At 44.5% G+C, this 23,139-nt stretch overlaps 1 protein-coding gene across 1 annotated transcript in view; it reads left to right on the top strand.

The window, feature by feature from the left end:
- Positions 1–8,746: 8,746 nt before the first annotated feature.
- The window catches only part of ZC3H3 (zinc finger CCCH-type containing 3), a 777,623-nt gene continuing 763,230 nt past the window's right edge, over positions 8,747–23,139 (top strand). The window contains exons 1-2 of the mRNA XM_029592180.1: positions 8,747–9,270; positions 18,802–20,242. Of these exons, the coding sequence (XP_029448040.1) occupies positions 9,225–9,270; positions 18,802–20,242 (1,487 nt within the window). The 5' untranslated portion in view covers positions 8,747–9,224. The remainder of the gene's footprint in view (positions 9,271–18,801; positions 20,243–23,139) is intronic.

Here is a 23,139-nt window from a genome sequence, read left to right as displayed (position 1 = left end):
ATCCAACTTTGGGTTATACTCTTTTCTATCTTTAGACACCCCTTCCCTCCCCCCCCCCTCCAACCAGTGAGACCGAACTGCTAAAGTAAAATAAAAGAATAAAGGGGCTTATGTTACCTTGTCAGCCCATTTGGTGCACAGTTAATGAACAGAATTCCTCATAAGTCCATTTAAAGATGCAAATTAGACTACCGCAAAAAGGGCTCCCAAATAAGAACATGAATAGATATCTTGTCCTCTCGCACTGCTTTTAGGTATGAGAGATTATGCAATTCCCTTAGTCTACGGATAACTGCTGAAGATGCGGGTGGTAGTGGCTGCTTCCATTCGAGGATACCGCCAGCCTGGCAGCACACAGAACGTGGTTGATGAGGCAAGACTGTGCGTGTGACCATCCAGGAGAGTAGGATAGTAAATATAAACTGGGGTCAAATTCCACCCTCAGTGAGATCATCTTCCAGATCATCCTTTCAATCTACCTCCAGAAATCAGTCATTTTTGGGCACTGCAGGAAAGTCCCAATCCTCCCACACTGTCTCCAAATTTATCGGAATAGTCTGGGTATAATTTATGCAGGCGTAGTGGTGTGAAGTGCCATCTATGTAGTAGCTTGTAATTAAGTCCCTTCACCACTGCTGATACAGAGCTCTTAGCAATAATCGCAAAACAAAATTCCCACTGTTCACTAGACCATTCTTTACCCCACTCAGCCTCCCACCCTTTCACATAGGACCTTTGAAAGATGCCTGGGGGTAAGAGCATCTGATAACTTTTGGAGTTTAGCCCCTTGCCAGTGTTTTGTAAATAACACAATTGCTCAAAGTCTGTAAGTACCTGGGCAACATGGGGGTGAATAGCGGGATTAGACAAACAGTGAATCAATTGTACATATGGTGCCTTAATGATTCATAAGTAACTGATTGTCAACAAATAATTGATCACAAAACCACAGCCCTTTTTGTGACCACTTTCTATACAAAGCTGACTTCTGGGGTATGCCAATATCCCCCCTATACAGCCCTAAGGGCATTAAAGGAGACAAGGAGGAGTGGCCTGTTAGCCGTGTCCTCCACATTGTATGGTGAGTAAACGGATTCTCCACCTTTACACTCTTGCTCAGTTTCGTGGTCCCCCAGACCTGCGAGTAGAGTGTTCCTCTCGTAAGACATGATTGCTCCAAGTTTATCCATGGTTTGGTGACTGTTCTAGCAGACCACTCATATACCACTTTCAACTGAGCCGCCGCATGGTATTTAATAAAATCAGGGACTGCCAACCCCCCCTTTAGCCTTGGGAGATAAAGGACCCGCCTGGCCACCCTAGGAGGCCTCTGTTTCCAAATCAACCTAAAGGCCTGGGTTTGAAGGGTGCGTAGAAATCTGTATGGTACCATAATGGGGAGGGTTTGAAAATAGTACAACCAGCGTGGTAGTATAGTCATTTTAACCGCTGCTCAAACCATTAGAGATTATAGGCAGACCATATGTCCAGATCCCTAATAGTGCGTGCCAGTAATGGGATATAATTAAGAACAGCTGTGTCCAATCCGCTGGGAGCTGAATACCCAGATATTGAATGCTCTGTTTTGCCCTCGTAAACGAGAAACTCCCACATAGGTTATCCATCTGTTTGGCATCTAGAGTCAGGATTAAGCAGTTCGGATTTACTCATATTCACTTTAAACCCTGATAGTTTCCCATATTTACCCAATTCCTGGACCAGGATAGGCATAGACAATTGTGGAAATGCCACCATTAACAGGACGTCGTCTGTGAACAATGAGATTTTATGTTGCACTTGTCCTGTTGGCAGCCCTTTAATGTTTACATTTTGTCTAATAGATTCTGCTAGGGGTTCCCATCACTAGAGTGAAAAGCAGAGGGGATAAGGGACAGACACTTCTGGCAGGTTCCCCTCCCCAGGGCAAAAGATGTGGAGTAGTGGCCATTGATTTTAATACAGGCCTTTGGGGTGGAATATATTGCCCTGATCCACGTTAAAAAATTACGGCCCAATCCTGCTTTTTCTTAGACTTTAAACGTAAAAGGCCAGTGGACCTGATCAAATGCCTTTTCGGCATCAATGGCTAATATGACTGCTGGGATTTTGCCAACTTTAGCCACACTGGTTAAGTTAACTATTTTCCTAATATTGTCTTCAGCTTGCCTGCCCAGTATAAAGCCACAATGATCTACATGTATTTACTTGGGTAGTATACTGTTAAGCCTCCCCGCCAGGATCTTCAAGTCTATGTTCAATAGCAAAATAGGTCTATAGGATCCGCATACAGAGCTGTCTTTTCCAGGTTTTGGGAGAACTGCAATCCTCGCTAACTCTATCAAGCTAGGGATGCCCGAGTTATTTAAAATAGTGTTGAAGAGTCTCTGTAAATAAGGGCTTAGAATATCCTGATATTTTTTATAGAATAGACTTCAATAGCCATTCAGCCCTGGGGTCTTGTTAGTCTTTAAAGAAGAGAGAGTGAGATTTCCTGGTCCAGGAATTGCACTTGCTCAGTAGTGAGGCTAGGCAAACCAACTTCTGCTAGATATTCGTCAATGTCTGCTGCTTCAATTTCCACTTCAGCCTTATACAATTCTCTATAAAACTGCACAAAACGGTCCTGGATATCTCCATTATCATATATAATCTCTCCCCCTTTGGATTTAACATTCAATATCTGACCCTGGGATATCTGCCTTTTCAACTGCCATGCCAACAGTTTACTATTTATTTATTTATTTAAGAGGTTTTATATACCGATGCTCATGAAAAATCATATCGCGTCGGTTTACATATAACTTTAGTTGGAATTACAATAAACAGGGGAATTTAACCTGGAGAAACAACTCTAGAGAGAGTCACAAACAAGAATAGAGGTGGAGAATGAGTAATAGCGTTAATAACATTAACATTAAAGTAACAACAACAATAACTGTGTTAAGTAATGCGGTGAGGTATCAAGAGTCTTATGGCGTGCTTCAGTTCTTCAGGGAAACGCTTGGCTGAAGAGCCAGGTCTTAAGCTTTTTTTTGAATGTCTTTTGGCAGGTTTCTAGGCGCAGGTCAGGTGGTAGAGAATTCCATTGTGTGGGCACTGCTGTGGAGAGGGCCCGTTTTCTGAGAGCGGTCTTGGATATTAGGTTTATTCCCTTGCTCGAATTGGACCTAGAGTGCTCTGTCCAATTTATGCTGCAACTCTCCATCACTAATGCCCTGTAACTTAGCATGTAACTTGTCCAGTTCTTGCAGGGTCTTTGCCCTCCTGTCAATCTTATGATGCTGTGCAAGCTTGCGAAAAGACTCATATAAGTGTTCTTTTTCCGCTCGAAGTTGCTTATTTACCACTGCTGCTCTGGAAATCAATTTGCCACAGATGACGGCCTTAAAGCAATCCCATAAGGGTTGAATGGAGACCTCCCCATTATCGTTAATTTGAAAATACTCCTTCATAGCCAATCACAGTGTCTCACAGAAGCCTTTATCCAAAAGTAAGGAATCATTGAGTCTCCAATATTTCAGGCCATCCTCCTCTGGCAAAATTTGGAAGTGGCCCTGAACCAGAGCATGGTCGGACCATGTCATTTGTCCAATCTCTACCTCTAACCCCCCTTGTAGCCAATATTTATCTCCCAGGATCATGTCTATCCTGGAATAGGAATTATGTATCCTAGAAAAAAAAGAATAGTCCTTCCCCTGTGGGTGAAGAACCCTTCACATATCCTGCAATCCCCAGGAATCTAACAGATGTTTTAAATGCAGTCTGTGGATTTTAAGGCCATCCCTGGGGGTGGGGTTATTATCCATATGGATGTTGAGTATAAGGTTAAAGTCCCCCCCCAATCAAAACTGCCCCATGAAGGAAATTGGACAGCTCTTGTTCCAGCTTTCCATAAAAATCGCCCTGCGCATTGCTAGGGGCATAAACATTTATCAGTTACCTCTTTCATACTGATCTTTGCTCAAAATGCTATATATCTTCCCTCCCTGTCTTTTTTACACTCTAAAGCCTCAAATTTTAGATCTTTTGAGATGAGTATGCCCCCCCCCCTTTTATCTTATGTATCCTATTGTTGCGCTGGAGGTGGACCCTTGGCCTGGCGCAGGATTGATACAGCCCTCTGGGGGATCCCAGAGGGCACCTGCCGCCAGGAGGTGGAGCACACAAGGAGACAGAGGCTGACAGGAACTTCACCAATAACAGTCCGGGGACTCCGCGGGTTGAGCTCTTGGATTCCCGGACTGCCTGGGTTTAGGTGGGCCTCTGGGGGTCTCCCGGAGAGCTGACGGAGAGGTGTGCCCACCAAGAGAAGAGGTGCGTGGCTGTCGGCGAACAGGCGAGCTAGACTGGAATCGAGAGTACCGGAGACCACGGGAACAAAGCATGAACTGAAGGTCCTCTGGGTAGGATAGGCAGCGCCTAGTGGTCCAGCTCGAAGAGGGCTGCAGGCAGTCTCGAAGCAGGTGGGCCAGGTGGTCACGGGAGTAGCGAAGAGAGTGACTGAATGGAGCGCAAAGGTCAAAGTCAGGGTATCTGTCTGAGGATGGTCAGCCAAAGCGAGAGTCAGTTTCAGGTATCAGTCCAAGCGTAGTCAAAGACAGGCAGTGGTCAGTTCCAGGTATCAGTCCGAGGGATACAACCTGGGTAGCGAGACGAGGAATAGAACTCAGGAACAGACGCTGGAACACAGGAGGAAGGCAGGAACATGAACAGACGCTGGAACACAGGAGGAACACAGGAGCAAGGCAGGAACACGAACAGGCACAGGAACACTGGAACGCAGGAAGAAGGAACAAGCACAGGAACAAGGAATGCAGGAACACTGGAACAAGCACAGGAACAAGAAACGCAGGAACAAGCACAGGAATGAGGACAGCAAATTAGCTTCACACTAAGGTGATGACCCGATTGCCAAGGCGAGGGACTGAGGTGCAGGCCCTCGCTTATATACTGAGAGTATGTAACGTCATTGGGATGCGCCGCAGAGTAGTTTCCTGCCCTTGGCCCTTTAAAGGGCCAGGCAATCTGTGCGTGTGCGCCTAGGGGCAGAGTTGAGGCAGCGGAGGACACCAAGCCTGTGTGGGGCGAGGCCTGGGACACCGAAGCGCTAGAGGCAGCCAGGGACGCAGCCGACTGGCTGCGGCAGTGAGTGAGGAAGGCCCAGGATCTGCAGAGCTTGGAACAAGTTGAGCTGGCCCGGGTGCAACCGGGGCGCACAACACCTATTTGATGCCAAAAAGATATGGGGAAAGCAGGCATGCTTTAATAGACGCTCATCTTTAACCTGTAGATGTGTTTCTTGTATAAAGAAAATTGACGCTCTATGGGCCAGCACCTCGTCAAACAACATTTACCTTTTCCGTGGTATATTAAACCCTTTCACATTGAACGTAACAATACTGACATCATTCATAAGGGATATATTGCGACCAAACGCTTAACAGTATTGTTGCATTACCACCATAAATTTAGCCCTTAACCTAAGAAAAGAACATAAGAAAATGCCATACTGGGTCAGACCAAGGGTCCATCAAGCCCAGCATCCTGTTTCCAACAGTGGCCAATCCAGGGACCCTTTGTCTGACTCAGTATGGCATGTTCTTATGTGGCTGACACCGAAGTCTGTGGCTTTCTTGTACTCCTTGTGATTTCTATCGCCTCAGAACCTTGTGCACTTTTAGGGCTCTGAGCTCCCGCTTCTGACTTTAACCTTCTGTTTCCTAAAGCCCAACAAAGAAATCTCTTGCTTTATGAGAAACCACTATTGGAAAACACAGGACTTACACTGGGCACACTGATACCTGGGCACACTGATACCTTTTCCTTTAATATTTTCTAAGGCACCAGGATGGTCAATTTCCACCAGTCTCCCTACATCTGAAAAAGAGAGTGATTGGTGATCTCTTCCTAAGTGAGTCCACCTCCAAGATGAGGAGGCCTGACCTCAGAAGAAAGTAATCTGAGGGGGAGTGAGGAAGCATTCGTTTCCAAGTCTTTTTTGGCAAGTCAGACTGAGCCTGCCCTTGTAAACTTTGTGCATCATGCCTTCCTCCCAATCTCCTTTGGTGGAAGGCCAACATCGAGAGCCTAGACTACTCAACAGGAAATATACTTTTCGCAACCTGATCTCACAGAGGCTCTGGACTCTACAGTTTGCTGTGTGGTCCGCCTTTGCACCACCAGCAGTCATGACACCTGTCATTGTTTATCCTCCTTACGTAGTGTACTTCTCTTAACCAAGAGGTCATGGATCTTCTGGGGAAGAATTATTTGGCTACGTAGAAAAAATGCATCCTTTCATGTAGCTCCTGGACTAAGTCCAGGGACTATACAGGCTTCTGGCTGCTCCATTCTCCAAAGGCTGGACAAGACATTTGAATCCCCTGGTTCCAGTTTTCCCGTTTTGACTTAAGAACTTGCTTGTCTAAGACTTAATGAGTTTAACCCAAAACCCTTATGACAGTGCATTACCTGAGTCTTAGCATGGCAAAGGCTACTTCTACCAAACCTTACCCAACTGAGTCTGCAGTGTCAGCTCCAGGCACTTCATTATGTTGGCCCTAAGAGTTGCTACTCAGTGCTAAAGAACTCCCTCATAGCCTGAATCTAACTTCCCAGAGTATGTGAGAGCTAATTATTCTTTCAGTTTGCTCCCAGCCACTATTGATTACTACCTCCTAGGCTGCCTACTTTGCACTATCAGACGATACTTTGGAATTCTAGACCATCAGGGAACTTCTAGACAGTTGGCTCTTGCCCTCTGCCTGGGCGCAGCCACCTTGGTTCTCTGCAAGGATTCCCAGCCAAGCTTCTGCTTTATTTATAGCTGAGCACCTGCATGTACATCATGCACTGTGATTCCCTACATTATTCCAATCCTCTCTCTACTAAACAGCTGGAGTGCAGCCACAGGAGCAGCACTTTAGCAGCTGAGGTTGTGCTATGCCCTAAATGTGACTGCCTGTGCCTGTCAACTTCCTTGTCCCCACACCTTCTTACCTTGAGGAGTTCCAGCCTCCATGATGTAGCCTGATCAGGCCATTGTTGCCAAGTGTCAGCTAAATTTATAATCGAAAGTCACTTCAAAATGAGCCAGTTTTTAAAAAAATGGCAAACAAATCACTTTTTTTTTAAATCAATACATTGCTTTACACTTGGCAATGAATGGCATGGGCACTAGCCTCTGCTGTAACAAAGAAAATATTTTGATTACAAATCAGCTCAATAATTTGAAAAATAGCATGAAGCTGCACTTGTGAGGTCCAAAAAATCCATATTTGCTTGAAATGAAGGACAAGTGGAGATGAGAGGACATCAAGCTGCACAGCATTCAGTTACAGCAGGTGGAATTTGTGACATCAAGAGCATTGGAAAGCACTGTAGAAGGCAAGTTTGCATCTTTACTCCTTGATCCATTGGACTACATGAAGTATGATGTCGTCAGAAACAGATGAGAACAGAAGTAAAGATCATGGGCCCCGCTAGCTGCAGGATAATGGCCCGAGTAAAGCTCCAACAATTGTGGCACTAATGTTTTTAATACTTTCATTCCAGACAGAACCAATAGAAGTGCACATGCAATGGAGGCAGTAGTGGTTTGAGAAGGATTGTTTTAAGATGTAACAAACCCAGAACATAAGGAGAATTAACAAAACTTCTCAAACCACAACTGGAGATTATTATAATTGTTTTCTCTTCTTGATAGAGGAAGTCCGCATTATAGATACTTTCTGTATCTTTTGTATCTCTTTACTAGGGTCAGGTGTGAGGATTGCTTTTTTGCCTTTACTTAAAGGGCTGGCAAATGGGCAGATGAATGAAGTCAATTCACTCTACACACAGGGGACTTGATCTATAAAAGCCCACACACAAAATTGAAATGTTAAGCGTTCTGGCTATTGCTCAAATGGCATGGGTGGTAGGCTGCAATATCATCTCTTTTTAGAAAATTCACAGATTATAGAAAAAATGAATTTCCATTGGGAGGCCTCAAACTTCTGTGGCTGTCCACACTTGTTCTTTTCATGCTTAATTCCCCGATTCGCTTATAAGTTCCGATCATACACACACTTTGGGGGTCATTTAAAAAATAAAACAAGGCAGGGTTGAAATATTCTAGCGATAAAAATATAGAAAGCCCAATGGCTAATGCTTTGAACTGTAAACAGATTCCTGGTTTAAGCTCCTTGAAGGCACAGGAACGCCAGCTATCACTCCGATGAAGTTCGTTGATCATACAAGGAGCTATCCAATGTACTGTAGTTCTATGGGGAGCAGCAGTTGACTCATCAAGCCAGAGAAAGCTGCAATAATATCCAACTTGCCACATGAAAGCTGCATATTGAAGAAACTAGAGAAGCCATTGGAGGCCATGCATTATAGAATCTTGATGCTGCCCGCAAAGGTCTAAGGTGCTTTAGAGGCTAATCAACAATCGGCGGGAAGAATCCACACTATTCTACCAGCAGAACAGAGGACGATTTTCAAATTTTTCCTATGGCCCAACTCTTCCATTCTGGCAGGGTGCACATTCACAAAATGAGATAGTATAGTCAAGAAATAAACAAATACTATCTGCAATAAAAATAGATATATATATATATATTTTTTTTTTTTACCACCCTCAAGTTATTTATCAGAGTCCAGCGTAATTTCAAAACACAACCACCGCTTACTCAAGACCGCGGTGCCTTGGCTAGGCGCATGCGCAGCGCTATTAGTCAGGACGGAAGCGGCAGTTGGGATTTTAGCTTTCCGCTACTTGATAGCCAAGGACAACGTTTCCTTGTTTGTCTGCATGCACAGAGCACCGCCCCTGCCTTTCCCAGTAACGGCCAAAACTGAATGTGGAAGCGATGAGAGAAAGAGTCGTGGCTCGTTGTCGGCGACAGCATGGTGAAAACTCCGCTGCAGAGGAAAAAAACGGCCTGTAAAACTAAAAAGCAGCCCAATTTGGCGGGCAACACAGCGCTGGCCACGTCCGGGTTGGAAGACACGTGACACCTCCCAGCCTGTGCCTGCCAATCACAGTGTGCAACGGGGCCTGGCCCGCCCCGCCCCTGCCCTCTTCTCCCTACAGAGGCATGGCTACGTCACAGGTTGCGTCTCGCGCTCCGTTCCGTCGCCTAGGAAACTGGCTGCTGCGGCTGAGGTCACATGCTTCGCCCCTCTCGGTCGCGCGGTGATGACGCAATGTGTTAGCGTCGCTGGAGAAGAGAGTGAGGATGGACGAGAAGGAGGACCTGAGGAGGCAAATCCAGCGGTTGCAGGGTGAGTTGTGGGGGTGGGGGCCTCCGAGGAGACATACCTGGAGGTTACAGGATGAGGTCTTTCAGGAGACGGACCTGCGGGCACAGGGTGAGAGGGGGACTCTGAAGGGACGGACCCAGGGTTTACAGGGTGAGTGGGGGAATAGGTAAATCTGGGGATTCTAGGGTGAATGGGAGAGAGGGCACAAGAGGTCTACAAAATCATGAAAGGACTCGAACGGGTAAATGTGAAACGGTTGTTTACTCTTTCGGACTAAGAGGCACTCCATGAAGTTAGCAGGTTGCACATTTAAAAGGAGATAATTATTTTTTACACAACGCACAATTAAGCTTTGGAAATCGTTGCCAGAGGGCGTGGTTAAGGTAGTTAGTGTATCCGGGTTTAAAAAAGGTTTGGATACGTTTCTGGAGGAGAAGTCCATAAACTGCAATTAATCAATAGGGAATAGCCACAGCTTGTTGCTGGCATTAGTAGCATGGGATCTATTTAATGTTTGGGTACTTGCGACTTGGATTGACCACTGTTGGAACAGGATACTGGGCTTGATGGACATTTGGTCTGACCTGGTCTGGCATATTTTATGAGGACTCTGATGAGATGGATACAGGGTGAGTCTTGGAAGGAGCAGAGGAGGTCTCTGAAGGGACAGATCTAGAGGTTACCGGGTGAGTAAGGAAGTGGCAGGAGGGATTGTGAATTGATAAATCAAGGGAATACAAAGTGAATGGTGGAGGAGGTCGAGAGGGACTCTGAGGGGGTAGAACTAAGTGTACAGGGTGAGTGGTGGAGGGGGCAAGTGTGGGCTCTGAAGGGTCAGATCAAAGGGGATACAGGATGCGTGTGGAAGGAGGAAACAGAATTCTGAGGAGTACAGTAGTGCTTCAGAAATATTTAGTATAGTAGCAGTAGATAAAACATGCATAGACTTGAAAATTCAATTCTATGTGCACTGGATCTGACCATGTCATCTAGATGTTTGTTTTTAATCCAGTTAAAAGTATACACATTGTGAAAGTTTGTGTGTACGTTTATTTGCTATGATGGTGACAGTGTTTGGAGCCATGGGTTGGATAATTGTTTAGTTATCTGGCTAAATCCCTTTAGCAACCTTGTAATCCCTAAGTCTGTCTTTTATTTCTACCCTTTTGGGTATGGCAGGCTGATTTTTTTTATGTTTGAAATCTTTTTATTATTATACACACATTAACACTACATATTACAAAATGCTGCAGCAAGACTATTATTAGCATCAAGGAAATATAATCACATTACACCCTCGCTAATATCACTACATTGGTTACCAGTACAATCCAGAATCTACTATAAGGTTTTAACGATAGTATTCAACATCATTCACTCCAATAACACTGGCATATTAGGAGTGATCTATAACCATGCAATCCTCCATGAACACTAACATAAAGGACTGTTGGCTGTTCCCACAATATGGTGTACACATCTGATGCAAATAAGAGATCGAGTGTTTTCCATAGCAGGTCTAGAGCTCTGGAATTCTCTGCCTGAAGCGTTGCATATTTTACCAGTTAGAAAGCAATTTAAACGTGAACTAAAAACATGGCTGTGCAAAAAAATTTAACTTAAAAACATCAGAATTTATAGAACCACAAAAATAAGAAGGGCAAAAATAATCAAATCATGAAGAACAAAACAAACAAGAGAATGCAGGAAGACCTTGTGAGACTGGAAAATTGGCAGATGAAATTTAATGTGGATAAGTGCAAGGTGATACATATAGGGAAAATAACCCATGCTATAGTTACGCAATGTTAGGTTCCATATTAGGTGCTACCACCCAAGAAAGAGATTTAGGCGTCATAGTGGATAACACATTGAAATCGGTTCAGTGTGCTGCGGCAGTCAAGAAAGCAAACAGAATGTTGGGAATTATTAGAAAGGGAATGGTGAATAAAACAGAAAATGTCATAATGCCTCTGTATCGCTCCATGGTGAGACCGCATGGCTTTACCCAGGGCAAGTCTTGCCTCACAAATCTGCTTCACTTTTTTGAAGGAGTTAATAAACACGTGGATAAAGGTGAACCGGTAGATGTAGTATACTTGGATTTTCAGAAGGCGTTTGACAAAGTTCCTAATTTATTTATTTATTTTATTTATTTAGAATTTTTATATACCGATATTCCTATAAAGGATATAGATCACACCGGTTTACAAAGAACTTAACTTTCGCTAGGAGGCTTCTAGGAAAAGTAAAAAGTCATGGGATAGGTGGTGATGTCCTTTCGTGGATTGCAAACTGGCTAAAAGACAGGAAACAGAGAATAGGATTAAATGGACAATTTTCTCAGTGGAAGAGAGTGGGCAGTGGAGTGCCTCAGGGATCTGTATTGGGACCCTTACTTTTCAATATATTTATAAATGATCTGGAAAGAAATACGAGTGAGATAATCAAATTTGCAGATGACACAAAATTGTTCAGAGTAGTTAAATCACAAGCAGATTGTGATAAATTGCAGAAAGACCTGGAAAATTGGGCATCCAAATGGCAGATGAAATTTAATGTGGATAAGTGCAAGGTGATGCATATAGGGAAAAATAATCCATGCTATAATTACACAATGTTGGGTTCCATATTAGGTGCTACAACCCAAGAAAGAGATCTAGGTGTCATAGTGGATAACACATTGAAATCGGTTCAGTGTGCTGCGGCAGTCAAAAGAGCAAACAGAATGTTGGGAATTATTAGAAAGGAAATGGTGAATAAAACGGAAAATGGCATAATGCCTCTGTATCGCTCCATGGTGAGACCGCACCTTGAATACTGTGTACAATTCTGGTCACCACATCTCAAAAAAGATATAATTGCGATGGAGAAGGTACAGAGAAGGGCTACCAAAATGATAAGGGGAATGGAACAGCTCCCCTATGAGGAAAGACTAAAGAGGTTAGGACTTTTCAGCTTGGAGAAGAGACGGCTGAGGGGGGATATGATAGAGATATTTAAAATTATGAGACGTCTAGAACGGGTAGATGTGAATCGGTTATTTACTCTTTCAGATAATAGGAAGATCAGATAATAGAAAGACTAGGGGGCACTCGATGAAGTTAGCATGTGGCACATTTAAAACTAATCTGAGAAAGTTCTTTTTTACTCAACACACAATTGAACTCTGGAATTTGTTGCCAGAGGATGTGGTTAGTGCAGTTAGTATAGCAGTATTTAAAAAAGGATTGGATAAGTTCTTGGAGGAGAAGTCCGTTACCTGCTATTAAGTTCACTTAGAGAATAGCCACTGCCATTAGCAATGGTAACATGGAATAGACTTAGTTTTTGGGTTCTTGCCAGGTTCTTATGGCCTGGATTAGTCACTGTTGGAAATAGGATGCTGGGCTTGATGGACACTTGGTCTGACCCAGTATGGCATTTTCTTATGTTCTTAACTCTTTCCCAACATAACAACGACAGCAGTTAGTAACTTGTAGCATTACTCTGGCTGCTACATCCAGCCTCTCCACCAGATTTGCTCCATTACAGAATGCTGCAATCTGATTCTTAGTCTCACTTCTTTCAGTAATCTGCCAGCCACCCAGAAAGTGTAGAAATGTAAAAGGGCTCAAATGAGTACCAACGAGGCGTAGCTCATCAATCAACACCATATTTGCCTAACTTGTAGTAAGCTTGTTCATGTCTATTCTTCCATGTTATTAAGTAGGATGCAGCTCAAGTAGTCCAAAGGGATGAAATAAAACTGCTCGCGTCATCCTTAACGCAATTATTAAGGTAACCGAAGCTCCTGCAGATGAAGGTTTTTTTTTCTTCAGATCGCTATGTTGACATGCCACCATCTTAGGTTCGGCCGATTAAGTGGTAACAGTCAGTGTCACCCTCACATTTATTCCATATCCATGCTGTAACCAGCAAATGCAACATTATTTTGAGAACTGCTCTCCAGAAAATTGACAAATTTCTTAGCCTACTCCGCCATTTTGAAATCATATACGCAGCTTGGTGGGAAACTGCAGCACAAAGCAAATTTGCTTCACCACCAGTTGCATACATACAGGCCCAAGTTCTCTCCTTTTAGTAGCCACATTAAAAGAAAAGTTCTGGAAAATCTTTTTGGGGCTATCCGTATATTTTAATAAGGGATGTTTCCGAGAAGCTTGCCAAATCATCTTCTTGTGCTCATAATTCAGAAAATTCGCTATCATCACATGAAAGCTCAGTTCACCATACCTTTAAGCCCCCTATCTGTGTGCGCTCTCTATGGCGACTTGTCCCTGCAGGCTTGACAGACCCAGTGATTCTGGAAGCCAATTCGCCAAAATCTCTGCTAACTTATTGTGTTCTACAGATTTGGCAAACCTGACAAACCTGTTTTGTTGCGGTGCAATTTATTTTCCAACTCTTTTGAGTTTCTCCTGCTCCACAACTATCTTTTCTAACTTACCAGTCTTCCTTGTTGTTTCCAGTGTCTTATCCTCTGCAAGCAACATCTGGCCTGCTAGGTTTTCCAACCGAGGCCCGAATTCCTGTATTGAATTTTTCAGTTCTGCGATTTGTTCAGAAATTCCATTGAACCTATCCGAGAGTGCTGTTATTACTGCCGAGGATGCAATGCTCACCACTGTTTCATCAAAGGTGCACTGCTGGATGTTTCCAGCATCGCAGCCATTTTGCTCTCGCCCTGCTTAGCTTTTTCCTTTTTCGCGGTTTTAACTAGCATTCCAGATGGGGATTTGGTCATAAAACGATTGATGCTCATTGGCACATATTAAGAGACATTTTTTGTTAAATAAAAATCACGGATGCCACAGATTTCTTGTAGATTGGGGTGATGGCACCTGGATCCTGCTAGGCAAACATCCTCTCGGATTCACCGCATCATGTGACTCCTTGGCAGGCTGATTTTAATCCTCTAGGGTATAGATCTTTAAGTTTCTCTCCATATGTTTTAGAATAAAGACCACTGACCAGTTTAGTAGCCTCCCTCTGACCCAATTCCATCCTGTTTTTATCTGTTTGAAGGTGCAGTCTCCAGAATTGTACACAGTATTCCCAGTGAGGTCTCACCAGGGACCTATACTGAATCTCTCCCTTGCGGTTTTGCATCCTAAATGCACTGCTCTGCATTTTGTAGTGCCTGGCTTTCCAAGCTGTAGCAGATTTTGGTATCATTGGCAAAAAGACAAATCTTTCCCAACAATCCTTTTGTTATGTTGCTCATGAAAATGTTGAAAAGAACCGGTCCAAGGACTGATCCCTGAGGCATACTGCTAGTAACAATCCCCTGCTCAGAGAGAACTCCATTTATCACTACCCTTTGTCGCCTCCTACCCAACTGGTTTCTATTCCAAAGGGTATTGCAGAACCATTGCACTCTGCCTCATTGATCTGAGCACCCCAAGCCTGTAGCTGTAGTCTAGAGGGCGTGAATAAAGTGGAGGCAGCAAAACACTGCACGGAGCGGCAGTAGCCACAGAGGCATTCACGGAGCGGGATGCCAGTGGCCAGTAGTTGGTGTTCCACCTTCACGGAGCGGAAGGATGGAGGGCTGCTATCTCCAAAAAAAAAACAAAAACAAACAAAAAAATAAAAACAGGGGTGGGTAAGAGTATGGGGCAAGGGGGTGGCCTGCTTGTTACAGCGGTTGCTAGCCCTAATTGAGCTAGATGTCACTTGGATGCAGATACGGCGCTGCTCTCTAAATTGGTGGTGGAGTGGAGGGGAATTAGGGCTGGAGGGTACTGGAAGCCAATAGTAACAGGTGGGAGAGGGAAAAAGGGAAATAAAAATGGATAAAGTGCGTAGCTTGCTGGGCAGACTGGATGGGCCGTTTGGTCTTCTTCTGCCGACATTTCTATGTTTCTATGGTAGTGCCAAGAACTGGAAATGCTGTGCCAAGACTCAGAACCTCAGGAGACTTTGGTGGGTAGGCCGAATAGGAATGTTAAGCTATGTGTCTGCTAAATCCTGGGAGGCCGGGTACTCGCCTTGTCTTACTGATGCCATCACGGACCTTAACGTCTCCATTCAGAAATAAGGTACCCGTAGACCCCTGTTGACTTCCTTGAGATCCAGGACTGGGCGGAAGGACCCATCCTTTTTTGACACTACAAAGTAGTCTGAATATGTACCATGTCCCCCCATCTGAGGGCATCTGGTACGATGGCCTGAAGATGTTGTAACTTGTGCAATTTTCCCTTTATGGCCTCTCTTTTGAGCAGAAAAACACAGGGGGACACTATGAACAAACTTAATTCTTTCTTTGCTGGTTCAGGGGGGCATAGCCCTGGAGGACAATGTCCAGGATCTGCTCGTCAGAAGTGCTTTGGGTCCCCTCTAAATAGAACCTTGTCAGCTGACTGCCTACTGGAGATATTGCAGAACCATTGCACTCTGCCTCATTGATCTGAGCACCCCAAGCCTGTAGCTGTAGGAATCTCACCCTTAGTCTTCCTAGCTCCTGAAAAAAGACAGAGCCTTGGACTTTCTATTTTTCAGCGGATTAAATCTTCCTGCCTGAAACCCCTGAAAGTCCTGGAGGTGCTTTGTGCCTTGGCGATTCTGCTCCTACCCTGGGCTTGACTTCAGAAAGCCTCTGCGATTTAGCATTGCCTAGATCTTTCACTGAAGAGTAGAGGAGGGGCCTAAAAAGAAAACTTGTCAAGACGGGCTTTTGATGCCGCATCTAGCAGCCTCTTTGCTGCCTCATCTGAGGCCACTGCTCACGATCTAATTAGATCATACAGGGTGTGTGCTAAATATGCCACTCGGACTCGACTCTAGCCATTTCTTCTGATTCTGGGAGCTGCTTGAGCTATATAACCTCCACAAATCACAGCTTGCAATGCCAAGGCATTGGTAGAAAAGGCCTGTTTAAGGAATGCCTCAGTTTTTCTATCCTGGGCATCCCTTAGGGAAATCCCCCCTTCTACCAGTATGGCTGTCTTGTGAGCATCCACCCTGGGTATATCCAGGAGCACCTCCCTATCCTTTGCTGAGAGAAGGTAAATCTGCTCATTAGTTTACCACCCTTTAAGTCACCATGGGGCGCATCCCATTCTGATAGCATCATTGCTCTCAGCAGGTGTTAGGGGAAGTCTTTAGAAGGCTTCTGTGTCCCTTGTAATATAGCATCCTCTTCTGTCTGCTCCTCCCCTCGGGAATCTAGTATCCTAAGGGCGGATGCCAGCTCCTCCTTATGAAGTAAACACAGCACTGCCGATTCCTTCTCCCCCGAGGAGTATTCCCCTTCAAGGGTTTCTGAAAAATTGGAGAGCTTTGAATACTTCTCAGATATGATATCCTCTATGGAGCCTTAGGTGAGCTTCAGCACGGATGAGCCCGAATCTCTCGTGTCTTGCCTAGTCCATTTGTGGTGGGGGAGGTGCCCCTTTCTTCTAAGTTGGAAGGGCCTGGCTGTGGGGGGAAGGAGGCCTGCTTCTGCCAGGCCAATAAAATCTGGAGGGACTCCCCAGGTTCCTGCTACCAGGCCCTCATAAGTAGTCTGCAATTCCTATTGAGGCCCTTTTGTGTTTGCAACCCAAGGGTCCTGCAAGGGAGAGGAATCCCCTACTGTAAGGGCTAAGGGGTGCGAAGACCCTCTGAGACTGATATGGCCACTTCCCATGCTTCTGGTGAAGTGGTCAGTGGACCCCCCCTGCCTGCTCTGGTCCCCACTAGGTGGGGGACGTCAGGGGCCTCTGAGGGCCTTATCAGTAAGGAGACTTTGTTTATTTTTCAGCCCCTAGTTCTCTGCAACCTGTGCAACTGCACAGGTTGACCACCTGAAAGCCAGCCCTGATTATTGTCCCTAAGGCGGTTTCTAACTTAGTCACTCTAGGAAGTTCAGTTTATTTATAAGTTGCTTATGTCAAATGCCTTCCTGAAATCCAAGCACACTGCATCTAGTGTCCTCCCTTGATCCAACTCTTTGATCACCCAATCAAGGAAATTGATGAGATTCATCTGACCAGATTTACTTCTGGTAAAACTTGTAATCCACTCTGAACAGGTTTTCTGGAAATAATAAATAAATAAAATGAATAGAATCATGCTGCCTCGGATCTTGCAATGTATTGGATTCCAAGACACTCCATAATAAGTAAAGAATTGAGAAGGGACAAGGTTGTAAATGATGGTTAGAATTTTTCAGTTTTAAAATAACTTCAGTCATGCTAATTTATTTATTTATTTATTTATTTATTTATTTATTTAGGATCATTTATATACCGAGGAATAGCAAGCTGCCTTCACTCCGGTTTACAGTTTAACAACTTATTACAGATGAACAAATTTAACCGAGAACTTCTTGAAACTTATTAAGTTAACGCATTACATCATTCTATATACAGGCAAATTGAAAAAGGGATTATGTTATACAAACATCTACGGACAGGTATTATTGTGAACAAGCATTGAACAAACAGGGTCTGATCAGGTATTACGGCATTCAGACATTGTCTAAGCAGGGACTAAACAAGTACAGGTGCACAAGTTGCTTATAAACTCGCGTGCTTCATCGAGTCTCTGGTGTGTGTAGGCGGTCAGATTAGCCAACACCATCTGTGAATGATTGTTGAAACATCTTGGAACTTATCCCATGTCAAGTTAGCTCCTATTAGACCAGAAGTCGAAACAAGGGAGCTGATAGCTCCAGAGGTATCCCCAATACGTGTAGTAACCAAGGCAAGCTGACTTGATGCTTTCTTAGCAAGTAAAGTGACTTTCTGAAAATTATAGTTGGCAAATTCCTGGGGATGAAACGTCCAGCTCAATATTCTGCTATTAGAATCACCAGTAAGTTGACTTATTGCTGTAAATAACTCATTCAGGTGGTTTAGTGAAGTCCACAGACAAGAAGTAAAATAGACTTTTCTAGAAGTTTCTAAGGAAGCTCTGTCTTCCTGTCTAACAAAATCCTAATTCACTTTACTTGAGACAGTGTGCTTCCTGTGCCACTTCCGTTCTGCTTTTGTTTTTCAGTACAAGATCATGCGTGAACCTGGGAACTCGTGTTCTAGAAAGTGAAATCCGCCTGTACCTAGAGGGGACAGTCTAGAGGGTGGGGCGTTAGGTTAGAGTTTTCCTAGCATATTAATAGGGTCCTATGTTTTCTGGGTGCTGAACCTTTGGGCTGATGAGAGGCAGGAAGACTTGGCTCCCTTTGGCTTCCTGCTTTATTTATTTATTAAAAAATAGACTGCTTATCATACTTCCTAAGCGCTTTAAATAAAGACACAAACATTCATAAAACATAACCCTTTGGCTCATAACAGTTAATAAAAATCCCAAATCTTAGATTCTGCCATTTCATGTGTTCTATTGTCAAAACCTTACTGCACCTGCAGTAAAAAGGCTATAAAAAGAAATAATATAACCTGCCTCTCTCATAAATGAAAAGCTTGTTTAAAAAGTATAACGGGTTTGTCTGAGGCTGTCTTAGCATTAAAGGTAAACTCATGACTAGCTGAGGTGGGAGAGGAGCTGCAGCTCATGGATTTAGCATCTAACCCTTTTTTTTGCTCTCTCTTGCTTTTTGTCTTTTAGACCTTATAACCAGTCACAAGAATGTGCATGGAAATGCTCCCGCTCCCCGGGCGACCTTTGCTTCCGGGTGGAGGCACCCTACCCCGGCAGCGTACGCCGTGCCTCGGACGCTCGGTGGACAGCCGCAGCAGAAAGATTACCAACAGCAGCAGCCGCATCCCCGTCAAGGGATTCCCTGGAGGAAAAAATACTCCTTGGTGAACAGGCCAGTTGCACCTTCCCATCACTTTGCAAGCAGTGGGGCTGCCGGCCCCTCCCAGACACCCAGCAGCAGAGATGCCTCTCTGAAACTCCCCTTTCGGAAAGTGGTGCCGGAAACGCAAGCGGTGTTTCACCGGAGGAGCAGCACAGCCCCTGGAGTTGGATTCCCCCCACAGAACAATTCTGTCTGGGGCACGGGTGGCATGCCAGGGATGCCGAAGGCGTCTTCCGGAGACGGAGACTTGAGGTCGGGCGCTCCCAGGAGGAGGGAAATGCCAGACGTCTGCTCCAGGTCTCAGAGCACCAGTCTGAAAGAGAGGGAAAAGTCTGTTTTCACATTGCAAAGGAAAAGCACTGCTGGGGGTGGACCGGAAAGCCTGGCCGCAGCAGCTGTGTCCTCCACCGCTTGCCCTGGTGCTGTGAGGTCAGGAGGTCACATAGCTTCACCGATTTCTGTTCTACAAGAAAGCATTGGTGCAAGTTCCGTGGCAGTCGCATCCACGACACTGAGGTCCTCTGCTCGGCACAATCAGGGGTCACATTCGGCATCTTCAAATAGGCATCCGGAGCCACGGGTTCCTGCCACGCTGGTTCCAAATTCAGACCACTCGGGAGGGCATTGTTCCAAGGCCACGGGCCTTCCAAATCCGAAAGCCTCCAGCAGCTCTGCTCAGGTTGCTCCTTCGCTGCAGTCTGTGAATCTTCCCAAAAGAAAGCTTGTGTCCACTCCCAAAGGGTTCGGTAATCTGAGGGATGCAGCACCATCCCCTGCTTCCTGCAGGGCTTCCAAGTACAGGAAAACAAAATATACATGGGTTGCCAATCCAGGAAAGTGCAACAGAATGGGGAAGAAAACGACCAGTCCGAAGGCCCCTGAAAACGCAGCAGCTGTGGAGAGGCTGGTTACTCTGAAGCCATCACCCAAGGGAGAACATGGGCCCAAGCAAAGAAAAACTAATGTGCACGTGAAAACTGGTGCCTCTACCAGTAAATACAAGTGGAAGGCTACCAGCCCACTGCAGCCCGTCCCCACCTTTAGATCGGTGTTCAGATGGCAGTCTGAGGGGCGAAAGGCGTCTGGAGCTGGGCTCCCATCTGGCACTGCAACAGCCTTCCTTCAAACCCCAGGGAAAGCAGCCAGAGGCTACGGCGCGGGGAAGCCGTCATTCAGCGACGTAGCACACTCTGCTTATAAAGTGAAAAGCCGGACTAAACTCATCAGGAGGAGGAGCAGTGTCTGGTAAATTCCTTTCATTTAACATGTAGAGCTTGCTAACTTGTATTAATGAGGTTGTAATATGTCTCTGCAACGGTAGGCATGGGATGAATAATTATTGAAAAAAAAAGGTTTGGATCATTCGAGATTCTGGTGAGTACACTGGGTAAGTGCCTCCTCCCATGTACATTAAGGGACTGGATCCCTCGGGAGCCCCTGAATCTGACATGCTCATGTTGGAAATGACCTTGGCTGCTGCTCGGTGGCTTAGTGAAATGAGTTGGTGGTCCCATTCTAGCACCCAGTGGATAGGTGTCTACCTCTGCAAACTCATCATTCAGTTAGCACCCTCTGTCACTTTAGTTGGTGTTCTTAGAGCAAAAGCAAAGGAAAGGAGTCTCTGAGGGGAGAGGAACGTGCCCATTGAGGTAGAAACGCCATGAATGGATTTTCTTGGGGCTGTTGGCTACAAATACCCGAAGGCTGCAGGGTTGCCAATGTGATGCTGATTTTAAAAAGGGCTCTAGGGATGTTTCGGGAAACTATAGACAGGTGAGCCTGACATTGTTGCTGGGCAAAATTGGAAGCCATTTTTAAAGACAAAATAATTGGCCATATGGATAGGCATGGCTTAATAGGGAAGAGTCAACATGGTTTTAACTAAGGGAAGTCTTGCCTTATCAGTCAGATTTTTTCTGAAGGTGTAAATAAATGTGTAGGTAAAGGTGAGCCAGCTGATATATAGTGTATTTGGATCTCCAGAAGGCATTTGAGAAAATCCCCACACTGAGACGCCTCAGGAAATTACAAAGGCATGGGATAGCAGGCAGTGTCCTGTGGTGGACTGGTAACTGGGTTAAAAAACAGAGGGTAGGCCTGAATGGTCAGTTTTCCAAGTGGAGTACCACAGGGATCGGTACAGGGAGTTGTGCTGTTTAACTTATTCATAAATGATCTGGAAAAGAGCATGACGAGTGATACAAATTATTCAAAATTGTTAAAATGGCAGTGGATTGTGAGGAACTGTAGAAGGACCTTGTGAGATTAGGAGACTGGGGAAAAATAATCCCAACTATACAGGTATGTAATGCCGAGTTCTATATTAGTAGTCACCACTCGGGAAAAGGACCTTAAAGCCCCTTATGCACAATTCACTGAAATCCTCAGCTCAGGGTGTGGCAGTGGTCAAGAATGCCAGGAATGACCCTAAAAGGGATGGAGAAGAAAACAGAAAATAGCATATTACCTCTGAATCGAGGGGACCGTACCTCGAGTATTGTGGGCCCAGCTCAAGAAAGACAGAGCGGAGCTAGAAAAGATGCCGAGGAGGGTGACAAAACCGTTAAAGGGCTTGGAACATCTCTCCTACCATGAGAGGCTGCGCAGGCTCGGGCTCTTCAGCTGCTGAGAGGGGACGTGAGAGAAGATTTTATAAAATCAGGAGTGGGATGGAAGGGGGAAATAAAGAATGGTTCTTTAGAAAATAATTGTCAGCAGAAACAACCTAAGCTGTCCATTCAGTCTGCCCAGCAAGCTTCTTTATAGTTTAAGGTTAGTAACTGCTGCTCCCTGTGGGTTACCCCAGTTAACACAGATTACCCCTTTCTTCACTTCCATCCTTTAGCCATTAAGGGATCCTCTCTGTTTATCCCAAGCTCTTGTGAATTTCATTACTGTTCTTGTCTTCACCATCTATTCCGAGAGGGCACATCATGCATTCATTATCCTTTCTGTGAAGAAATATTTCCTGATGTTGATCCTGAGTCTATCCCCTTGGGGCTTTGTACTATGTCCCCTAGATCTACAGCTTTCTTTCCATTGGAAAAGATTTGATTCCTGTGCATCATTATTTATTTAAACTATTTCTGTTCCGTCTTAACAATTATGTAATTGACCAAAACGGTTTACAAAGTAATAAAAATAATAGTAATACAAATAAAATTGCAACGATTGAGTTAAATCTATGCATAAATATAAATAAATACCTAAAAATAAAAAAAAAATGAAAACAAAATAAAGGTTAGAGAGAAATACAATTAACTGCAAATCCATATACTAATTTAATGTTACATTGCGAAATAAAAACCCTAATAATAACAATTTACATAATTCAACTACAGAAAGAAAACGAAGAATCGAAAAACCCAAGACAGATTTAAGAAACAAAAAAATGTCATCTCCGTTCTGGTTTGAATTCATGAATTCCTTTCAGGTATTTCAAGTCTGCATCCTATCTCCCCTGTCTCTCATAGTCAGGTCCTTCGGGTTCTTGCTTTTGATGCAGATCCCAACCCATTTTGGTCACCTTTCTCTGGACCGCTTCTATCCGGACTCTATCCTTTTTGAGATGTGGTCTCCAGAAATGAACGCAGTATCCCAGGTGAGGCCTCGCCAGAGACCTTTCCGATGGCATTATTACCTCTTTTTTCTGCTGCCTACGCGTCTCTCTGTTCAGCCCGGCATCCCTCTAGCCTTAGACTTCCATTTCATGTTGCGTCGCCGCCTTCAGATCATCGGACGCTTTCATTCCAAGTCTCTTTCCCTGTCCATGCACATCAGTCTTTCACGTCCCCTATCACTTACAGCTTCTTTGGATTTCTCCACCCCAAATGCATGATTCTACACTTCTTGGCACTGAATCCCAGTTAAACTGTATCAAAGAAAAATTCATATAACCCAAGTATTCACCCAATCTAATAGTCCAGTGGGTGAAAAACAATTCAATTGGTATCGCATATGATGCTTTCAATCCGCCATATCTGATCACAGGCGTTTTTATGTACATAGATGGCAAGTCTTCATGCTCTGCCATACTAGATCACTAGCGTGTCATTGCACTCCATTTTAATCATTCACCTTAAAATAAATAAAGTAAATCAAGAACACTCTTGTCATTTTAAAAAAAACAATCAATTTACTCC

Source organism: Rhinatrema bivittatum, chromosome 2, assembly GCF_901001135.1.
Source record: "Rhinatrema bivittatum chromosome 2, aRhiBiv1.1, whole genome shotgun sequence".
Lineage (NCBI taxonomy): Eukaryota > Metazoa > Chordata > Amphibia > Gymnophiona > Rhinatrematidae > Rhinatrema > Rhinatrema bivittatum.
This window is presented reverse-complemented; position numbering and strand designations above follow the sequence as displayed.